Below are 23642 nucleotides of genomic sequence, written 5' to 3' on the forward strand. Positions count from 1 at the left end.
GTTACTCATGAAGGAAGCTGGGGGGATCCAGTGGACAAGATGCTGAACACAAGGCAGCTGTGTGTCCCTGAAGCAGAAAAGGCCAAGCCCACCCTGGCTGGAATAGCAAGAACTTAGCCAGCATGACAAAAGCAGTGATTCTTCCCATCTACTCAGTACTCATGAGAGCACATCTGCAGTACTGACTCCAGTTTTGTCTTCCCACCTGGAGCAGATGGCCACCACAAAGATCTGGAACCACATAGCATACAAGGACAGGCTCAGAGAGATGCCTGAGCAGGCTGAGAGAATGTGGAGTCAGCCTGGATATGAGAGGCACAAGACTATTCTTGGAGTTGCATAGCAAAAGGAGAAAAAACAAAGCAAACCATGCAAACCCCCAGGCTACTGCAACCAAAATTTGCATTAGAGCTGACTAGAAAAGCTGTCACAAAGAGTGGTTCAGCATGGGAGCTTGTGCCCCACCAAGATAACCTGGTCAAGGGTTGAAAGATGGGCACCTGGGAAACACTTTGAGCTACCTTATCTAACTTTGATGTAGGACCTAACTTCCAAGGTGGTTCTGCTTTGAGGGAGGGGTTAGACCACTTCACCTCAAGAGATTCCCTTCAACACAAGTTATTGAGTCTCTATATGCAACTTTCTGCTTTGTTTGCTCTGTAGAAAACAAACCAATGAAATACCAAAAGAGAAACATCTGCTGACCAAGGTAGCCCTCAGTTTGTTCTAAAATGATCTAGAAGAGTTAAAAATTCAGCAAAAAAGAGTTTTTGCTTGGCTAACCTGTGACAGAGCTACTGTCCAAACAAGGAGATCATGAAACAGCATCCAGGCAATCAGCCTGAAGACTGCAATTTTGTAATAGCTCAATCTACAGAGCCACAGAATCAAAGCCCAATACATAGGAAGAGCAGAAATTACTGTGTGATGTGAAGTAAGAGACAATTACCAACAAAACTGCTGCACATCATATTTGGTGATAAACATAAATAGCATTTCCCTATTGCAGCTTGGGGAAAGTGCCTGTATAAACACTCATGGTGAATGCAATTATGCTGCTAGCTGCAGCTAAACCAGAGAAATTAGCCCAGGTCGAAAGACCAAAAATAGCTAAGAGTTGGCAAAGTAAATGGGGAATGCAGCCTTGAACAGAAACTGCATCACTACTCCTCCCTCTCACCAGTCTTGCACAGCATCTCAATCTGTGGGCCACTTAAAAAGGTGAACACTCAGCCATTCAGGATGTGTGGGGAAACAAGTTTATCAGCATCATCACAAAGAAAGGAATCCTTTTGTTTCTTTAACAGGCTTGAAAAGCTACCCAGATGATCTCCTACCTGTTAGTAAACTTCACCCCATTCTTCTGGGTATCAACTATTTCATACTTGGAATTGTTCCGCAGAACCTTCTCCTCCTTACAAGTTATCCGGAAGTGATGTCCAAACTGGGAATTTGTCTCCAGCTTGATACTTTTGCCAGCCTCCAAACCTTTCAGATGAAAAGAAAGGAAAACCAAAACCCAACTGTATTATCAAAACTCCTGCAGCTCGCTCCATTTCCTCTCACTGATCCCCAAGCTTGCACGATGTAGCTCCTCTTCGATACACTATTGAGCAGACTGACTTTGGTTCTGTGCAGGTATGGGAAACACCCAGACCTAAGAGAAGTTTACTGATTTATTGATATGCTCTCAAACTGCATATTCCAAGTCAGGTCCACAACTGTTATATTGCCACATATTCTCCAGAAATGTGAGCCATGTTCATAGCACACTGCAAGGACATTCTACATGGACTGTATGCTCCAGTCTTGTGATCCTTCTAATGTGTACTTCTGCTGGCATGATTTCTCACATTCCATCCCTATACAGTCTTGTCTTTCCTTTTTAGACAGGTATCTTGTTTATATGGACAACAACCAAACACACACTACACACATGCAGGACCTTGTTCAAGGTGTAATCAAATAACTATGGTGCTGACAGTTTTCCTTGTCGTATTTGCGTTCAAAAGTGATTATTTGGTGTAGTAATGACCCTGGTGGAGTTCAGAGCCAACCATTCTGTTGATTCTGTGATTTTATCTTATAATTTGCTCTTTGCATGCCTGTTTCATGCACAAGGAATTTTTTGTATAGGATCAACAACTATTTAAACGTTTCCTTAGCTTACTGTTGCAGCTTTGAGCCCAGCCATGACCACCTGTGCCAGCTTCACCTGTGGCACGTTCTGCACGGACACCCTGGAGAATGCACAGGGGGAAAAAATCCACCCCAAAAGTTTCACTGCAAGTCCTCAAGGATGCAAAACAGAACTAGACTTAGGCAAGGGTTAGAGGAGCTACACCTCTACAACATGACTTTTGCAGTATCTTGCCACATACATGACAGTGTCTGAAATATTTTACAATAGCATCCTAAAAGAAGGGAGAAAAAAGCCAACTAATCAGCCAAAAACCACTCAGTCTTCAACAGACTGCACTGTGACTCCAAGCTAATAACAAAATTGGATATTAGGAAGAACTTTAGTAAAAAGGTGGTCAGGCTTTGGAATGAGCTGTTCAGAGAGGTGGTGGAGTCACCATCCCTGGAGGTGTGTGAAAAATGAGTAGATGTGGCATGGAAGACATGGCCTAGCAGTCATGGAGGTGTTGGGTAGAAGGTTGGACTTGATGTTCTTAGAGGTCTTTCCAACCTTAACGATTCTGTTCTATTACAATAATACAAATATCCCTTAACTCCTCAAGAGCAGCTTTTGCCACCTGATCTCCAAAGGAGGCAAGAATCAAAGGCAGTTTCGTGCCCTACCTAGTTCTTTGGCTGCAATCTTTAAGAAGGACTGCATTTTTTCTTCCAGCTCATTCATCACCTCTCTTAATTCTGTCAGATTAGGATCAAAAGAAGCCTTGACAAGAAATTCATGATTCTCCACCTAGGGGAAAAAAAAATCACAAGAAAATGACCGTGAATGTAGGCAGGAAAAAAGAAGAATCACCTACCTGATCACACACTGTGAAATTCATTTACTTCATCATTTGTTCACTTTATTGATGTAAACATTTCTGTCATGCAAGGTGATAATTGGTCTCTGATTCAATTACAAAACAAATACATTTAAAACTATCTTTTCCCCTCAAATAACATACTTCATACAAGCACAACACACCAACTGAACAGACTTCTGCATTCTGAGGTGGAGTCATCTGCACTTTTCTTTGCATACAAATAACCGAGCAGCAGGCAGGAGAAAAAGGGAAGTCAGAGGAAACTGAACTTGTGCACATAATCTGTGTGCTAGACTGGACTGAGGCAGCTAATCAGGACAGAGCATTTCAAAACAAGTCTTTGGAAACAGAAGTTTCTGCAACAGTAATTCCTGCCCAAAACACACCCAAGAGGTGAGACAAGAAGCCTGCACAGTTATCACCAGAAGTCCTACCCATTTCCAGCCTAGTGATTGGAAGGCTGGCATCCACATTTCCTTCCAAGCTAAACATGGTCAGGAGGTACAGCTGCTTCTACAGCCAGGTTTGTGCTTCTCACACCCCTGCAAATATCAAGTTCCATTTGCAAGCCCAACTCCATTTTGAAGGTGCAAACTTCTACAATCAGCAAAGTATTAGCACTGTTGTCCAACATGGAAACATGCAAAGGGTTCCAAAAAGGGTTCTAGAGAAAGCAAATGAAATTAAGACCCAAGAGGGTCACATTTCAATCGGGTGCTAGGAAGAATGGGGTGACAGCTATGACTCTGTTAGGCTAGATAGCTAAACTCAAAACAAGTCCTTGTGTGAATGGCTGTGTTTTTAATACTATATACCAAAAGTACTAACAAATTTGGAAGTTGCCCTGACTTGAGGAGGAGGTTGGAGAAGCTGGGTTTCAAAGGCCACCCAGGATGCTGTGAAAGACAGAAATGGAAGTGACAGCTGCTTAACTCGTATTACAGATAGGTAAATGAATAACCACATCCCCCACTCTTTGAACTCAGAGGCTTCTTTTTCATAACATTGGAATGGATTACTGACATCATTTAGGGTTTTTTTGAACTCAGATGTGTCTTTTTTATAACATTGGCACAGGTTATTGACATAATTTAGTTACTATGACAACCTGTCCTTCAATCACACTCAGAACAGAGCTGGGTGTTTCGTTTGAACTCCCTCAAAACCTGAAGAGGAATTCAAGCCAAAGTTCAACATTTATTTGAACAAGGTTTATTCTCTTGGTTAAGAGTTTTCCAGCATCTTGAATGGAAAAAAAAAATCCCCCATCTGACACACAGGATTTTAGGGGACTTGATTAAAAATAACTGACTGCTTATTCTCTTTAGAAGGCCAGCAAAACATTTCTAAAGTAGAAGTTGAAAAGAGATTTGAAGAGCTGGACTATGAAGGGTGAAGCTTAGACCAGCTGTTAGTTTTAAGGAAAACAATCCCAGGGCATACAAACTGCATCAACAGATGGTCTGTAACTAGTATAAAGCTATAAATTTCTTCATTAGCATAGATCACAAATTACAGCAACATGCCAATCAAACAGTCTTTCCTTTACCAGTAAAAAGCAGTTGCTGAATGCATACACAGAAGAGACAAAATGCAGTGCTTCTGCCTTGGGAGAATATCTGTGTGTTCAAAATTTTAAAGCCTTTGCAGCTTCCAGAAGTTCAGCACCTTGCCCATGCTGCCAGGCCTGGCACACAGTCACAGAGATCTTGTATTTCTACAGTCAGCTGTGACTGACACAATGACAAACCTAACAGCCTCCCAAGTTTTCCAAATCATTGAAACATCTTACTGAGGATCACAGGAAGCTAGGGGCTGGAAGGGACCTCCAAAGATCATCCAGACCAAGGCCTCTGCCAGAGTAGGATCACCTACAGAAGGTCACACAGGAACTTTGTCTTTACACTAGAAAGTAAAGTCAGTCTTTATATCTAGGTCAATCACTTCTCAGAGAGGCAAGATTGCCTGTTACAAAGACTTAACCTCACCTAATAGAGCTGAGTTTACTGAACTTTACAGAAGCAGAGGAATATGCAATATTGTGCTAGGCACATGTTAGATTTGAGATCCATGCAGAAAAGCAGGACAATAACCTCCCCACTTTTCACCCTGATGAACTGTTTGAAAAATAGTTTCAGCTCCCCAGTACCAAAGTGCCCAATGCATTTTCACATTGGCTACTTAGTTTCAGACAGCAGATGTATGTCCTCTTCCCAGAGTGGTAGAGGCTGGAAGGGATCTCTGAAGATCATGTAGTCTAATCCCCCCTGCTGCTGGAGAAGTATCACCTAGAGTAAATCACCCAGGTACACTTCCAGGCAGGTTTGGAATGCCTCCAGAGATCCTCAGCTGCCATACTAATAACAGTCTTCATCTATTCTATGGCTAAAGTGACAGTTTAGCTGATTAACTAAATTCAGTGAGTAGAGCAGATTGTAAAGTTCAGTAAGAAACTGTAGCTGCAAAATAGAGCTCTTGCCAAACACCAGCCCATACCTTATCCATGTCCAATGTTGTTTCTATCATCTCCACAAACTTGGAGAAGTCGGAGGAGATATCGTTAAGAGGTGTTATAAACACTGCCAGTAGCAACATCTGGTGAGCTCCTGGTGAGAGCAAACAAGAAAAATCAGTCACAAAAGCACACAACTCCATGAAAATTCACTTATCCAAGGCAAAGAGCACAACCCAACAGCTGATCCATTTTCATTCACATTGGCCATGAGTAGCTCACTGACAGATGCACAGCTTGTCCTAAAGCTGGCATGATCCCATCTACCAACTGTCTTTATTAATACAGATACTCTGCAGCACCAAGGATAGACTGCATAGCAGATGTACTGGCTTGAAGTCATAGAGTCATAGGTCACCTAGTCCAACCCCCCATGCAGTCAGCAGGGACATTCCCAACTAGATCAGATTACCAGAGCCCTCCTGAGCCTCACTTTAAGTATTTTCAGGGATGGGGCCTCAACCATCTCTCTGGGTAACCTGTTCCAGTGTTCCACTGCCCTTATACTAAAGAACTTTTTCTTAACATCCAATCTAATCTGCTCTTCTCTAGTTTGAAGCCGTTGCCCCTCATTCTATCACTGCAGGCCTTTGTAAACAGTCTCTCTCCATCCTTCATGCAGGCCCCTTTCAGGTACTGGAAGGTTGCTATTAGGTCTCCCCAGAGCCTTCTCTTCTCCAGGCTAAACACCCCCAGCTCCCTCAGCCTGTCCTCATAGCAGAGGTGCTCCAGCCCCCTGCTCATTCTCATGGCCCTACTCCATCAGATCCATATCCTTGCTATATGGAGGGCTCCAGATATGAATGCAGTACTGCAGGTGAGGTCTCCGCAGAGCAGAGTAAAGTGGCAGAATCATTGAACAATAAATGCAGATCACAGTTAACTTAGCATGCAGAGACTGTGGCAGTTCTGTCAAAGTAGTATTTTCTTCAGGCCTACAAATAAGCACCTATTCAGTAGCCAGCTGGGAAAATGCTCTCAGTAAATGAATGTTTACATCTTTGCAGCCACGTCAAGTTAATCATGGCAAGATTAGCATTACTGAATAGATGATTTTACACAAATTGACTTCAAACTAGGGGTTTGAAGTCATTGGAATATGTACAGAATTACAGTATTTCCCTCTGATGCTTACAGGCAGTTTTGGCCTCCCCAATTCAAGACAGACAGGGATCTGCTAGAGAGTCCAAGAGAGCCACAAGGATGATTAGGGGACTTGAGCATCTCCCTTATAAAGAGAGATTGAGAGACCTGGGGAGAAGACTGAGGGGATCTCATCAATGTCTATCAATATCTGAAGGGTGGGTGTCAAGAGGAGGGGGCCAAGCTCTTTTTGGTAGTGCACAGTAATAAGACAAGGAACAATGGATACAAAGTTGAACACAGAAGGTTTCACCACAACATGAGGAGAAACTTCTTTACAGTGAGGGTGCCAGAGCCCTGAAACAGGCTGCCCAGAGAGGTTATGGAGTCTCCTTCTCTGGAGACTTTCAAGACCCACCTGAATGCATTCCTGTGTGGACTACCCTAAGTGATCCTGCTTTGGCAGGGGGATTGGACTTGATCTCTGGAGGCCCCTTCCAAGCTCTAACATTCTGTGAAGACTTTGTACATTAGCAGAGAAACACAGAATGAAGATCTGGCTATTCCAGAGACTCCCCAGTTTAGTGCCAGACTAGGGAAAAAGTCTGAATTTTTCTGACCATTTCTGTACCGATTTATAAAAGTCAGAGTGAGGAGGATTACCTAAGCAAATCTCTTCTCTCTCACTCCTACAACTCAAATAGAAAGAAGCTTGGTTCATTTCCTTTTCCCCCTGTTCCTTTTTGTTTCCCCATTCCCCCAAGCTTTTAAAGTTAAAGCTCTTACCCAGTTAGCATCTATTAATAGATTCCATGTTGCTGAGAGATTATTGAATTTGTTAAAATGGAGTCATCTGCTGACTAAAACTCTTCAAAACAAAGAAAGATCTGGAAGAAAGTACAGCTAGCTTTTTATTCCAAATCTCTTGCTCTGTCACATCATTTTTCCCCCCTGCTGTAAGAAGGCACATCTAAACCAACCCAGAAAACAAAAGGAGGCAGGAAAGAAGGAAGGGAGTGAAGAGCAGTTGCCAGTGCACCAGCTGACAGACTGCATGGGACACAATGAAATGATGTGCTCTGCTCTTGAATTAATAAAAAGTGATTGTGCTTGAACTCAGTGATGACAACTTCTTTTCTTAGTGATGACTAAGTAGGAAAGATTCACAATACAATTTCACCACTTAAGTTTGAAGAGTACCTCTTCAGATAGCATGGGATGATGTCACAGTCAGAAATATGGAAGTGCTCCCTTATTAATAACATACTCATGGATTTCACAGAAGGGGAGGAACCTCTGGAACTCACCTAGTCCAGCCACCCTGCCACCTAGGGCAGGCCACACAGAAGAACATCCAGGAGGGTTTTGAATGTCCAAAGGAGGAGACTCTACCACCTCTCTGGACAGCCTGCTCCAGTGCTTCAGCAACCTCAGAGGAATGAAGTTTTGACTCCTGTGGAGGTGGAACTCCCTGTGTTCCAGTTTGTGTCCATTGCCACTCATCCCACCACAGGGACCCAGTAAGAAGAGACTGGCCCCTTCTTCTTGACACCTCAAGAAAGGTGATTCTCCCCCTCTACACCACACTGGTGAGACCCCACCTGGAGCACTGTGTCCAGTTCTGGAGCCTCTATTACAGGAAGGATCTGGATGTGCTGATATATGTCCAGAGAAGGGCCACAAGGATAAGCAGAGGGCTGGAGCTGCTCTGCTATGAGGACAGACGGACAGTTAGGGTTGTTCAGTCTGGAGGAGAAAAGGCTCTGAGGAGACCTTATTGTGGCCTTCAGGATCTGAAGGGGGCTACAAGAAAACTGGGGAGGGACTTTTTAGGATGTTGGGTAGTGATAGGACCAGGGGGAATGGAGCAAAACTAGAAATGGGGAGATTCAGATTGGATGTTAGGAAGAAGTTGTTCCCCAGGAGGGTGGTGAGAGACTGGCACAGGTTGCCCAGGGAGGTGGTGGAAGCCTCATCTCTGACAGTTTTTAAGGCCAGGCTGGATGTGGCTGTGAGCAACCTGCTGTAGTGTGAGGTGTCCCTGCCCATGGCAGAGGGGTTGGAACTGGCTGATCCTTGAGGTCTCTTCCAACCCTGACAATTCTATGATTCTATGAAACACCACTGCAAGATTCTAAACTGAACTCCAACTTGTATAACAGATTTATGGTAAGAAAAGCCCACTGTTGTACCTAGTCAACATTATCAGCAGGTAAGCTAACCACTGAGGAAAAAAGTAATAGACCTACATACAGTGAAAAGAAGAGAGGAATATTGATGACAAAGGCTATCTGCTCCCAGGGACAGGTTTTAATTTAAACCATCATTTACTTATTGAAGCACAGCTAAGTGTTTATTGGGTGCATTAAAGATTTTACTAATAGTATGGTTTAAAATGCTGTCTGGAAATACAAATCAAGCAATAATCTCCCAACTGGAAAGATTTATGTAGCTAGCTTGGCAGCAAACAGAAGGATGAAAACTGGCACTGTTCTATCAAGGGAAAACAGACAAATGTCAATGACTAAATGCACTTAAAACCACTTAATGGTACCAAAGGAGCAAAATGCAAGTTGGGCTTAAGTTTAGCACAGGCTTACTGGAGGCAGATCCTATCTGTACAGCACACTGCCTCTCTAAAACAACAGCCTGCCCAAGACAAAGGGAAATCTGTAGACCTAACCTGAGCTCTTCCAAAGCAGAGCCATATGGGATGCTAAGATGCAAGACCCATAATTAATACAGTGATCAGAAGGGAGACAAAGAGGACATCACTGGCTTGCAAAAGATGAATGAGCTGGAAGGACATCAGTCACACAGATGTGTGAATTAATAACATCAATCAACAAAAGCAGGTTGCTTATAAAATTCACACTGTGGAAGGTATCAGTAGATGAAGTGGAACAAAATACATCAGGAACATAACTAACTGACCATGCAAACTGCACTAATAGAAACAAAGCAAAACTTAGCAGTGAGCAAGATGATGCATTGAGAGACAAATGAAATTCCACTCTGAGGAGGAGAACAATCAGCTGGAAATGACAAGAGGATGGGAAATGGCCAAGTTTGATCCCATCATGGTTATAACACACCAGTGCAACAGGTATGCAATGAACAGGCCTGGAACAGACAGTTCCAGGAGCTCTAAGGGAATATTAAAGCCACTGTACACAGTATGATAAAGATACATCTGGAACTCAGCAAACAAGTCCTGTACCCTGCATATTCACAGGCTAAGAATACAGTCTCAATCTGAGATGGGAAGGAAGATGCTTCATCAGCATCTGTTTCCCCAGAGACTTTCAAAAGCTGCCTGGACATGTTCCCAAGTCACCTGCACTAGGTGATCCTGCTTTGGCATGGAGGTTGGATTAGATGATCTCCAGAGGCCCCTTCCAACCCCTACCAGTCCATAACTCTTCCAGACACCTTGTAAGTACCTAGGATTTTGTGCCCCAGTAATTGAAGTAATGAACAACTGCTCCCTTTTGTCAGCAACAGCAAGATAATCTGATGACTCAGTCCATCATCTTATGCAGGTTGCTTATGCATTAAAAAACCTAAAGAAGTTCTCTTCACTCATTACTGCTCTCCTCAACTTTGATAACTGATAAAAACAAGCATCTCAACAAAGCAGTGCTCCATGCTGAGGGAAAGACCATCACTGCTTATCATTTCGTGGTGTAATTGCTCTGTCTCCCTATAGGCACTTACAAGAAAGAGTTCTGCTACTCAGAATTGCTAAAAGCCTTTCTGACTTTCCATCTCTTGATGAGTTAAAAGATTTTGTACAGCCTTGAACAGGAACATGATCAGATCCAGTCTGAAGCAGTCAGATATATTCAATATCACCAGACCATCTTTGTCCTTTAAACCAGAGCATAAGAGTACAAAGAAAAACTCAAAAATAAAACCCCAAAACACCACAGAAAAATATACCCCCCCCATTTTACCTCTTGTATCTTAGCTCTGCTGCTGCTGACTGCCCTGCTGAAGCTGACTGGTTCACGTGCAAAAGAGCAAGAACCTTTTGCAGTCTATTATTTTTTCCCCATATGGTGAGCTTAGCAGTTTGCCTTACACAGCTTGCTCCTCATAAGATCTAAAAATGGAATTGTTTTCCCATATTCTAACAGAAGAACTCTGCTGATGCAAATGACAACTAATAGAAAAAGCACTAATGACACCAAGCAAGCCTGAGCTAATACCAGTTCCAAAGGCCTGAGGTGACAGGACGAGGGGCAATGGCTTCCAACTAGAGACCAGCAGATTTAGATTGGATGTTAGCAACACGTTCTTTCCCATGAGGGTGGTGGAGCACTGGAACAGGCTGCCCAGAGAGGTGGTTGGGGCCTCATCCCTGGAGATATTCAGTGAGGCTCGACAGTGCTCTGGGCAGCCTGGTCATAGTTGGGGATGCCCCTGCTGACTGCAGAGGGGGTTGGACTACGTGACCTCTGGAGGTCCATTCCAACCCAGACCATTCTCTGATTCTAACTGGAACATGTAAGGATTTGGCTGTGTTTAAGTGTCTGATTGGCTCTTGAGAATTTCAGTTATTCCAGATTCCAATGTCCAAGTTTTATTCCTGCAGCAAGAGTAATACAGAAGGGGGGGAAAAAGGAATGCTTGCAAATCTGCAGGTTACTGCTTTGCACCATCACTGAGAAGAGGGAGGGGTAAGCATTACCTTCGTGTTTCTCTAGGGCCTGTACCACATTGGGCAGCTGGTTGATAGCTTGGTACATGCGGTAGCAGTCCTGCAGGTTTGCTGCCTGTCTCTGGAACTTCTTTGCCAGCCGGTTGAGATCGGGGAAGCGACGCAAGAGATCCTCCTGAAGGCACTGGCGGAGTTCTGGATCCTCCACAAAAGCTTCAACCAAATTCAACCTAGACAGGAAGGTTAGAGTCATCATGATCATAGGAGGGTCTCTAAGTCTTTTATAAAGTCACTAACTGGAATGGAAACATTTCCCTGGCAGTTTCTGTTCATCCTTCCTGTGTAGCTCCATCCATTGGCCACCATTCCCGATAAAAGCAGCAATGAAGCAAGGACAACACATGAGCTGAGCCAGCAGGAGGATTTAGCCTGTGCCATACTTCTGCTGTAATTTTTAGTGGTTGGAGCATCTAATGAACAGCATTGAAGTGAAACTGTTTCAAATGCAAATGCCAACATCTGTTTGGCAGGTATGTCACAGAATCTACTTTCCCATGAATCCTTTCCCTGCACCATAAAAAAGAAGTTACCCAGAAGGAACAGATATTATGTAAGAAACCCCCACACTGCAGGATGAAAAACCCACTCCTGGCAGAGTTTAGCTGACACTGGCCTTCTGGGCTGCAAGCTCACACTGTCTGCCCATGTCCCAGCCTCTCATCCACCAGCACCCCCAAGTCTTTTCCCACAGGGCTGCTTTCTGTCACCTCCTCCCACCCCAGTCTGTACTGATAGTGAGGATTGCTCTGGGCCAGGTGCAGGACCCTGAGCCTGCTCTTGTTGAGCCTCATGAGGTTCACCTGGGCCCACTGCTCCATCTTGTCCAGGTCCCTCTGGATGCCATCCTGTCCCTCTAGTGTATTGACAACACCACTCAGCTTGATGTCATCTGCAAACTTGCTGATGGTGCACCTGATCCCACTGCCTGTACCACTGATAAAAACTGGTTCCTGTATGGACCCCTGAGGGACACCACTTGTAACTGCTCTCCATCTGGACTTCAAGACATTGAGCACTACCCTCTGGATGCAACCATCCAGCCAATTCCTTATCCACTGAACAGTCCACCCATCAAATCCATCTCTCTCCAACTTGGCCAGCAGGATGTTGTGGGGGACTGTCAAAGGCCTTGCAGAGCTGCAGGTAGATCACATCCATAGGTTGTCCCTTATCTACTGACATAGTCCCTTTATCATAGAAAGCCACTGGTTACTCAGGCAGGATTTGTCCCTAGTATCTAAAGGGCAAAGGTCAAGAAGATGGGGCTGGGCTCTCTACAGTGGTGCCTAGTGATAGGACAAGAGGGGACAAGTACAAACTACAATGTCAGAGGTTTCACTCAAACATAAGGAAAAACTTCTTTCCTATGAGGGTGCCAGAGCACTGAACCAGGCTGCCCAGAGGATCTGGAGTCTCCCCTGGCTGCCATCCTATGCAACCTGCTCCAGGTGAACCTGCCCTGCTTGGGCAGGGGGGATTGGACTAGATGATCTCTAGAGGTTCCTTCCAACCCCTACCATTCTGTGAGATTCCCTTCTGCCTGTCCTTGCTTCTGCTCCCTAACATTTGGGTGCTATTTTTGAATAGTGGTGTAAGTATTTTTCAAGTGCTGAAAGCAAGCATAAAATCCCAATGAGAAGTGACAAACCATTAAATTACATTTTCCCCAGCAGAATGTGAGTGAATTTTCATACATTTCCTTTCTCTCTCTCTTCCCCCCCTGCCATCAGTTAGCACTGCCATCTTTACATCTCTGGCATTATTTCTCATTCACAGGTAAACAAAGAAGCCAGGTATTGTCTATTGTGGCATGCTGGAGAGGTGAGTGTTCCTTGGTCACACTTCAGGAATATGAAGGAAGAACTCTGCCTCCTTCAGAAACCTGCAGATGTGATGCACTGTTGATCTCATTAGTCCCACTGAAATGCCATCTATCAGTATCTTGGCTTCAGCAGGGAAGCTCATTTCATTTAGAGAGATGCAAACAGAGGAAGGACAGCTTTCACCACACTGTTTCTACTCTGCTGCTTCCTGGCAGAAAAGCACATTTGTTTCAGTACCAGGAACATTTGCATAGGCAAACTGCAAATGAAATGACACTTTGGGGGTCGTTCTGAAAGCAGTGCACTCTGCATTACACCAGGAAGTGCCCTGCACAACACACCAGGCACTGGGAACAGGACACTAACCAGACACCTGCCTACCTTTCCCAGGAGATTACAGAAGGAAATCCCATCTGCAAGTCTTTTGCTCAAAGTACCTTCTGCCTCTTGTCAAAGCTTACTGAAATGAGAGGCAGTATCTGCCAACTTGTTCCTCTTCACAGGAACCAAGTAGCTTGGTCATTTTTAGTCCTGTAATCTGGAAACAATTCCTTTCAAGAGCAGGATCACCTGGGGCAGGTCACACAAACATATCTAAGCAGGCTTTTAATGTCTCCAAAGAAGGAGAGTCCACAACCTCTCTGGGCAGCCTGACACCCTCACTGTGATAAAGTTTCTCCTTATGCTCACATGGAACCTCCTCTGCTCCAGCTTATGCCCTCAGCTTGTTCTGTCACTGGACATCACTGACCAGAGCCTGGCTCTATCCTGATACTGCCCTTCACATCTTGAATGAGGTCACCCCTCAGGCTCCTCTGCTCCAAGCTAAAGAGCCCCAGCTCACTCAGTTTTTCATCAGAAGGGAGATGTTCCACTCCCTTTAGCATTTTTGTGGCTCTGGGCTGGACTCTTTCAAGCAGTTTCCTGTGGTGCTCCCTGAACTGATGGGCCTGAGCTGGACACAACATTCCAGAGATGGCCCCACCAGGGCAGAGCAGAGGAGGAGGAATTCATCCTCTACATTATATCCCATCTTGCCCTCTGACAGCTTAGGTTATGCATGTCAGAGCACTTAAGGACCATGAGGTCCTTCCACAATCATTAATTCTAGGACAGAGGTATAGACACATGGGATCACTTCTTGAAACACTACCTTTTGAAAGAGCAGGAGCAGCAGTTTCCACAATACCACCACACCTATCTTTAAAACCTAGCTGCACAGAGACTTGCCTTCATCCTGACACACAGATGCCCAACACTCTGAATCCATGCAGAGCTCTGTAAGGCACAGGCAGATGGCATTCTTTCTTTCTATACACATTGATTTAAACTCACTGTCATTAAAATCCAAACCACCCCTGTTCTGTGTAACCAGCCTGTTTTGGTTGTCATTAAAAGTCTGGCCCTCGTGTCACCTGTGAATGTGTCACTAGTTGACCTCCTGATCATTAGAGAGTTTCTCAAGCATCTCTTCTGGACTCTTGAGCTTACCTTTACCAAGATCAATAAAAACTTCTGGTTTGGTTTTCTTTTTGCTTGTGCCTTTTACAGGAACAAACCCTTGGCTTTCACCCATGACTCCCTCAGCTTGTTTAACATCCTCTTGGATAAGAACTTGTCAAGGGCATTTTGAAAGCTTTAATTTATTCTTTTTCTTTCTTTCCCCCCCCTCAGTTGTCCACAATGATGACAAGTTCAAAGACTCCTCAGATCAGCATGATACCATTTTCCTCTGCTGAAACCATGCTAATTAGACTAACATCTCATAATCTTCCTAGTACTGTTCTGTCTTCCCTGCCAACCACAAACACACAGAGCTGACAGGTTTATGTTCATGCCACTTTCTGCACAACAGTCTCTTGCAGGGTAAGAATAGATGCAAGGTTGCTGAACAGAAAGGGCTACGTTAAGATAAAGCAACTCTAAGCCCTGCCTAATGCTCACAAGCAATAATGGACTCAAGTGACAGGTTGTTTATAATATAGAGCTTGACTGAGGGGGGGTGGGAATCCCACCCTATAAAAAGAAACAAATAATGAAATGCAAGAAAGTGCAATCAAACAGCAGCTGACACCACTGTGTAACTTTCCTTCTGCCAAAGGAAAATGAGACACAAGCTTTCCACCACAGACCTAAGGCAGCACAGTCAGGATAACAGAACAAATAATACCTACTGAAATCATACTGGAATATAACTCAGCACTGTGTTTGGAGACAGTTATTTGCATTCACCCAGAACCTAAAGGAACTCTAAGGGTTTGTAGCTTCCAGAGCTTCAGAGACCTCTGAGCAGCCTTCCAGTACCCGAAGGGGGCTACAAGAAGGCTGCAGAGGGAGTGTTTCCAACAGCCTGCAGTGATAGGAGGAGGGGCAATGGTTTGCAGATTCAGATTGGATGTTAGGAAGAAGTTCTGCACCATGAGGGGCCTGGAACACTGCAACAGGTTGCCCACAGGGAGGTACTTGAGGCCCTACCCCTGGAGATATTCAGGGTGAGGCTCAACAAGGCTCTGAGCAACCTGATCTAGTGGAGGATGTCCCTGCTGACTGCAGAAGGGGTTGAACTGGATGACCATTGGAGGTCCCTTCCAACCCAGACCATTCTATGATTTGCAAATTAAGCCACAAAACCAGCAAACAAAATCTCAGGGAATAGAACAGAAAGCCAAGACAAGTGCTTTTCTTGAACTGGGAAATGATAACCCCCTTTTTCTTCTTGCTATTCAAAACCTTGGCTATTCACCAGCTTGGAATTATGTGCAGTAACACCTCACATTAGGCTTAGTGTGCTGTGAGAAAAACAACCCCAACCCACAGCTACCTCCAAGTAGCCTGATTCATATACATGTTTCATAGAAGGCTGAACAAAATTCTGTGTGCAGCAGTAACAACTACATTAACAGATTAAAACAAAGGACCAGAGTTAGGCTGAATAGGTTTTTAATGGCTGAGCAGAACTGACCAGCATCAACCCCCCCTAACAGACCAGTGAGCTCTACACCCATGTCTTCATCTCTCCTTCAACATCCTGGGCAGGTCCTGCACACCTCTGTGCATGCAGGAAAGAGAAAGCTTCCTCTAAGAAGCTCTGCTCACAAAAAGGGCTCTGTGTTTTTTCTATCATATGAAACTTGGATCCATATGCAAGCACTTCCACCCCTGGAAAGGTGATGGGGCAGCTCATTCTGGAGGTCATCTCTAACCACATGAAAGAAAAGGGAGTTTTCAAGAGGAGCCAGCATGGACTCACCAAGGAGAAATCTTGCTTGACTAATCTGATAGCCTGCTACAAAGGCACAAACCAATGCACAGATGAAGGGAGAGCAGTGGATATTGTCTGGTTTGACTGCAGCAAGACTTTTGATACCATCTCCTATAACATCCTGATCTAGGTGATTCTGCTTAGGTAGAGGGGGTGGAGTTGATGAGCTCTAGAGGTCCCCTTCCAACTCCTGAAATGCTATGATTCTGTGATTTATTAAGTAATATATATATTTACTTACTACTGTAGAGTAGTAACTTAAAATCCCAAATTCTAAGAGACATTTTCATGTACCAGCTAAAAGTTTCCCATGATACAAGGGCAAAAGTGTCACCAGTGAAATTGAATTGAGAATGCACATTTGCAGGAGAAGTTGGCTGACTTTTAAGTAGCTCTTAAAGGTTTTAAGTCCCCTGGCTATACAAAAGCTTAGCCTTTGAAGAGCATACATTTGTATTCTCTGCCTGCTGAAGGTTTTCTTTGACTACAGAATAAGATGAACTTTTCTGTGCAACTTTTCAACCTAATCGTAGAGAATTTTATCAGAGAAACACCACTTACAAAGGCAGCACAGGAAGGACTGCTTTAAGAAATGCCAAGGCCTTCATCTCACCACAGAATTTTCAGAGCATGCAGTTACACCAGCTGAATTTCATATTGCCTTCATACAAAGAAAAGGGGAGAACACTTCATGTACCATTACTTTGGTTTCTCTCAGGTTTCCTTCCAACTCAGATTTCTTTTTAATCCAGTGTAGCCAAGGTAAACCCTTCCTGGACATGCTCAACCAGATAAAACTGAGAACTCTTCTCTGATCCTGTAGAAATTACCAGAATAATGTAATAAACTACCTTCAGATACTGCCTCTTCAAAGGGAGGGCAGGGCAGAGCCAAACCACTATCTTATCTCTTCTAATTGGGTTTTCCTTTTTTGCAAGAAGCCTTTGGATTTTAACACCCAGGAGAAAGTCCACACTAGAGCAAATTGCTGCAGTTGATTAATGGTTTAGGTTAGAAGTGACCTTAAAGATCAACTAGTTACAACCCCCCTGCCATGGGCAGGGACACCTTCCACTAGATCAGGTTGTTCAAGGCCTCACCCAGCTTGGCCTTGAACACCTCCAGGAAGGGGGCATCCATGACCTCCCTAGGCAGCCTGTTCCTCACAGGAACAGGTCTCACCATTCTCACTGGAGAATGGTGGCCTTGTTGCCCACCAGGACTCCCAGGTGCTTTTCCACAGAGCTACTTTCCAGCAGGTGAGCCCCCAGCCTGCACTGATAGAGAGGCTGTAGCCACACCGAGCACGACTTCGCTCCCGCGCACATCAATCCCACTGACCATCCCAGGTCATTTTGGCCAGAAACAATTAGAGCTGTTAAGTGCATTTTAAAAAAAAGCCAAGTTTCTCAGACAAGCAGAAAGAAAAATGCAAAAGATTTGGACAACCCACGCATGCTTTTGGAAGTGTTTAGTTCTGCACAAAAGCCTTCGGTTACGAAACCGAAGCAATCTTCGTAAACAACTTGAAATAAAAGTAACACCAAAGTGAGGAAAACCAACAAGAATCAGCAACTTTAGAAACACCAACACCATCAAAAGCCATTTTACTCTACTTTATACACCACAGACTTGGTATGACTGATCTCCTCAGCTCCCCAACTCAGCTTACACACTCGGCTCACGCTGGACACTTATAGAAGTTGCTCTGATTTCTGGGGCCAAGCCTCCAACTTGTAGCAATATTCATGCAGGAGCAGCCTTGCAGGGGACTTAGCACAAGCACCAGCTCTCCCAGTGCTTCACAAGGTCTGAAGCCAGGTTTGTGTTTCATTAACAACTCAGAACATTGCTTTCTAGAGTTGTATACACACTTCCCTGGTAAATCTTACATTTGAGAGAGACTATAGTAAGCAAAGGGTCAGAATCTTCCTGTTCTTTTCATGAAATTGCACAATTTGGTGTAGTAAGATCGTAAGGGTCAAAAATATGATGTCTGAGTGAATCAGAGAATGGCTTGAGTTGGAAGGGGCCTTTTAAAGTTCCTCTAGTTCCAACCTCCCTGCATGGTCATAGACACTTTGCACTAGAGCAGGTTGCTAAAAGCCTCATCTGACACACTCTTAGAACACTTCCAGGCATGAGGCATCCACAACTTCTCTGGGTAACCCATCCCAGTGTCTCACTACCCTCATACTAAAGAACTTCTTCCTAATGTCCAATCTAACTCTTCCCTGCTCTAGTTTGAAAACATTGCCCTTTGTCCTGTCACCACAGGCCCTTATGAAAAAACCCTTCCCTGGTTTCCTGTAGCCACCTTCTGGTACAGGAAGGCTGCTAGGAGGTCTCCCCAGAGCCTGCTCTAATCCAGGCTGAACAGACCCAACTCCCTCAGCCTGTTTTCACAGGAGAGGTGCTCCAGCCCTCTGAATCATCTCTGTGGCCCTTCTCTGGACCCTCTCCAACAGATCTTGGGCTGAGGCCTCTAGAGCTAGACACTGTTCTGGGGAGGGGTCTCACCAGAGTAGAGCAGAATGTCACCAGCTGTACAAATAAGTAAGCTCTCTTTCAGCTCCCCCAAACTGAACATGCACAAGGGCTTTTAGGTAGAAGCAGACAATCCAGCCAATTCCAACAGGTCTGTGCAAGAGGTTTGCACCCAAGTAAGCAAGGCTTCTTCCTACCCTGCCTGCACCTTCACATCTGTTCCCTTCCACACTGAGTGGCTCAAATCCTCCTGTTTCCCACCTTGCCCAAACCATATAACTTGTTATCATTTCCCCCCCAGCACGGTAGCATAAGGTTGGTTTTATTTCCTCAGATAAGAACATGCTATAAATGCTTCTGTAATATCAAATGACTTCACAGCTTCCCTCCCTGAAAACCAGTTGCAACCTGAAAGAGAGGCAAAAAAGCTAAACTAAAAATACAGGCTGCCTAAACAACAAAACTCTCAAGATGACACTGAAGGAATCCAACAGTGTATACACATCCTCAACTCAGAATTTAAAGTGCATTACTGTTTTATGTGGGAGATGTGAAATTAGAGGCTTCCAGCAGTTGAAGATATTGCATAATAGAGTAGGTTAACAGAAACAGCAAACTGGGAACAAACAGCCCCACAGTGATGCATTTTGTGACCTGTAATGTCTGCATTCTTCCAAAGACAATGCTGTCATCTCAGTAAGATTATAGCTATCCTTGGAGCCTGATGATCTTCCTGGCTTCTTACAAAATTTTGCAATGATTCACAGTGCTAGACCCAGAGTTTCATAATTTTCCTCTGCAGAAAGAGAAATGTCACAGAAACCAAGCACAACCTGGCTCATTGGTATGGCTGGAGGGCTCTTCACAAACCACATAGCATGGAGGATGAAAAGCTGGTAGTCTGACAGAGGCAGCTGCAGACACCTCAAGTTGACACTGAAGGTGATGCTCCCAGTTGCAGCCCCCTCCTTAAACACAGATCCTTCTTTTCTGTGTCTGTCAGCTTTCCACCCAAAGCCCCTCACTCTAGGGTGACTCCACCAGCTGTGGACAAGCCCAGTTGTATGCTGATGCTGTCTAAAGCTGGCTAGGAAGTTATGCCCTCAAGCCACAGTCTCACAAACTTCTAAGATGGCAGAAACCAACAGTGCCACCACAAAAAGGCTGAGGTAGTATTGCCACCTGCTGCTTTTCTCCACCCTGCCATACTTTTGTTCTCCCTCAAATCAGAAGTGAACTAAATCAAGGGATCTCTAGGCACATATCTGATATCCTCAGGACCTATTTAGTGCTAGCAATTAATGTTCATTGCACTGTCACAGGGTAGGTCTTTGAACTGAACTTGCTACTACTGTCTTTCAGTCTCAAAAGCATAGCTTGAAGCAGTCATGAATATGCTGACTACTTTTTGCAGCTCTATTGAAGTAGTCACAGAAGCACAGAGTGGTGGGGAATTGGATAGGAGCTCTGGAGATCTTTGAGTCCAACCACCCTGCCAAAGCAGGATCACCTAGGACAGGCCACACAGGAACATTTCCAGGCAGGCTTTGAAAGTCTCCAGAGAGTGAAACTCAGAATACAAGGTTTGAAAGGCAGCTTTAGGCCCTAGGAGAGCCACAGTAATCACACTGCACTCACTTGCATAGCACTGTGTTATTAGGCAGGCAGACAAAAATGCTCTACAACAAGCTCCCTGCTGTTTAACCTGAAAGATTAAGCAATGTAAGAGAAAGCCACATCCAGCAGTGGGGGGGGTCCTGCCTTCTCAAATTTTCCAGACCATGCTACCATGAAAGCAAGACTGGATGCTTGTACCTCAGAATGGTTGGTCCACTTACAGATCAGGTTTTAAACTCTGTAATGCATTCTTCCAAGAAAGGCTTCACTCCTCTCCATCACTAACATTTATAGAACATAAAACTCATATGTACCAGGGGAAGCAACAGATTCTTCCCCACTCTCATTAATTCCTGCATATCCCATTCAAGTATTATGTCAAAGCCTAGAGATAGCAAATTAAAGTCCTGAGATTGTATCAGGCACAAAATAGTTATTGTTTGGTAACAATCAAGCAAAGATTTAGAAGCTGTACAGATTGATTGTGAGGCTTCAAGCTAGTGAGCTCAGAATGAAAATTAACCCAGATTATCAGAAAAGGCACCCCCCTGAGGAAAGGCTGAGGGAGTTTGGTCTCCTTAGCTTGGAGAAGAGATAGAGGGGTGACCTCATTCATGTTTCTGAAGTTGTGAAGGGTGAGTGTCAGCAGGACAGAGCCAGGCTCTGCTCAGAGATACCCAATAATAGTACAAAGGGCAATGGGTGCAAGCTGGAGCATGGAAGGTTTCACATGAATGCAAAGAAAACCCTTGTCACTGTGAGGGTGGTAAAACACAGCAACAGGCTGCACAGAGAGGTAGTGGAGTCTCCTTCTCTGGAGACATTCAAAACCCACCTGGACGCATTGCTGTGTGACCCACTCTAGGTGATCCTGCCCTGGCAGGGAGGTTGGACTGGATGATTTTTTGAGGTCCCTTCAGTAATTATCCTTTCCAGCAAGGAACCACCTCACTGCAATTAAGATCTCACTCCTGAAGCAGCAATATTATTAGACCTTGAGGGAAGGGAGTGCCTGACAGCATTCTGAAGCATATGCAAACAAAGCAGCAACACACAAGCAGAGCTCTGCTCTGCCTCCTCTAGCCAGGAAGCTTGTCAAAGCTGAAAACTGCAAGGCTCCAAGGCTTGTGCACAAACTCCCTACAATGAAAATTAAGAGAAGCCAAAAGGAAACTTTTGTTCTTCATCTAAAAGGCAAGGCTGGCAGCACTCCTGATGTCATCACACACTCCCCACACAGCCAAGAGCTGCAGGCTGTGTTGCAGAGCAATAGAGAGGGATCTTCAGAAGCATTTCTACAGGGGAGCAATGACCAGAGATTTTCAATGGTCCCCCCTTCTTTCTCTGCAGATAGGACAGATGACCATGCATGCCCTACATCAGGGACTCAGAGGCCCTCCAGCATCTCCCACTGATGGTTCACTTTGCACATGGGACTACTCCATGCTCTGATGGCAGATCAGACCTGCTCTACAAGACTTGGCTTCTGAACATAGCAAAAGATTAAAAGCAAAAAGTATTGCTTCTGCCTGCATTGCAGAGAAACCTGTACACACCTCTGCATCCAGCTGACACTTAAATGGTCACCCCAGTCACAGTTTAAAGCCAAACCCAAGTGTCTTCTGTTTCCCATTCCACAGTTTTGGGTATTTTACTTAGAGAAAGAGTCAGCTCTCCAAGTTATACTAGAAAATAAACCTTGCCTTTTGTTTCTTGAAATGGTTTAATTTGGCTTTTAACTATTACTGAGAACTGCCATTCAGACCAGAGTTATATCTAACACCACTATTTAGATGTGATTCACCACTCCTCCTCATTCTCACTCAAGAAGTAACAAAATTATTACCCTTAATGAATTAGCTCCAGGGAAAAGGAGCTGAGATAAAAATGGGATGTTCTCACCTTACAGCAATCTGCTGCTTCACAGAATAAACAGTTTCCAGTTTTTAAACACACATGCTCAGAGAAGGGACACACAACAAACCAACCACAGAACCATCCAACAGCTAAGCTGAGTTTTCAACATGCTTTTTACACAGCAAATGCTCTCCCACCTCAAAAACCCAGCACAGTATTACTGACTCAGCCTTTTGCTGAGTCAATATATGGTTGAATCTCTCACCCTTAAGGAGCTGGGCAGACCAAAGCTCTAAGAGGACACTTCACAAAACAAAATTCTTGAAGCATCCCCCAAACACTTTGCCAGAGATACTGCTTTGTCTTCCCAAGGTTACAAAGCCCATCTCTTCCTTTATTTCCATGCATACATTATTTTTCATAGCATTTCCATGGTCTTGTTTTCCATAGGAGCTAAAAATACTCAAGTGGTGTCTTCACAGTGAATTTGTCAGGAAAGTAGCAAGTTTATTAGCAATGGCAGTGCACAGCTCCATTCCAGAGATTCAGCCTTGCCAATTTGAGGGTAGGCAGCCACCCAATCTATTCTCTTGCAGCAATACAAATTAATTAGCATAAGTTCTGAAAGAGTCAAGACACCAAAGGAAAGCAAACACCAGCCAGATTATTAAATCTGAAGAACAGGTCTGGCTTGATCTGCATTTAAGGAGATGGTAATTTCCTGTTTGTGATGACAGCAGGTTGCAGACCAACTGCAGAGAGCAAAAGGATTAAATTTAGATTTCAACTTCTCCCACTTTTTCAGGGATTCATTTTCATCTGTGAACAAGCCAAAGCAAGTTATTCTGTAGCTGTGAGACCAAAGAAAGGGAGCAGCACAAGCTGAAGTCCAGAAAGAGGAACTAGGATTGACTCTTTTAGCAGCTGCCTTGCTTCACTGGACTAGATGCTATACAATATTACACCCTTGATTTCTGCATGCATTGAAAGGTTACCCAGCAGCTGCATGAACACTAGTGCCACTGTCAATAACAGAACTGGTAACAATCCACACTCAAGGAATCACAGAATTAAACAGGTTGGAAAATACCTTTGAGATCATGAAGTCCAACCTACTACCTAACACCATCCAATCAACTAAACCATGGCCCTAAGAGCCTCATCCAGTCTTTGTATAAAGACCTCCAGGGACAGTGACTCCACCACCTCCCCAGGCAGCCCATTCCAAGGGCCAATCTCTCTTCCTGGGAAGAACTTCTCCCTAAGATCCAGCCTA

At 44.4% G+C, this 23642-nt stretch overlaps 1 protein-coding gene across 2 annotated transcripts in view; it reads right to left on the reverse strand.

The window, feature by feature from the left end:
* The window catches only part of MSH2 (mutS homolog 2), a 52685-nt gene that overhangs the window by 16323 nt on the left and 12720 nt on the right, over positions 1-23642 (reverse strand). For both annotated transcript variants that reach the window (XM_068153678.1, XM_068153679.1), the window contains exons 7-10: positions 11291-11490; positions 5499-5608; positions 2806-2929; positions 1338-1488 (exon numbers count right to left, since the gene is read on the reverse strand). In XM_068153678.1, coding sequence (XP_068009779.1) covers positions 1338-1488; positions 2806-2929; positions 5499-5608; positions 11291-11490 — 585 coding nt within the window. The remainder of the gene's footprint in view (positions 1-1337; positions 1489-2805; positions 2930-5498; positions 5609-11290; positions 11491-23642) is intronic.

Source organism: Melanerpes formicivorus, unplaced genomic scaffold, assembly GCF_026170545.1.
Source record: "Melanerpes formicivorus ecotype bairdi unplaced genomic scaffold, bMelFor1.0.p_v2 SCAF_26, whole genome shotgun sequence".
NCBI classification, from domain to species: Eukaryota; Metazoa; Chordata; class Aves; order Piciformes; family Picidae; genus Melanerpes; species Melanerpes formicivorus.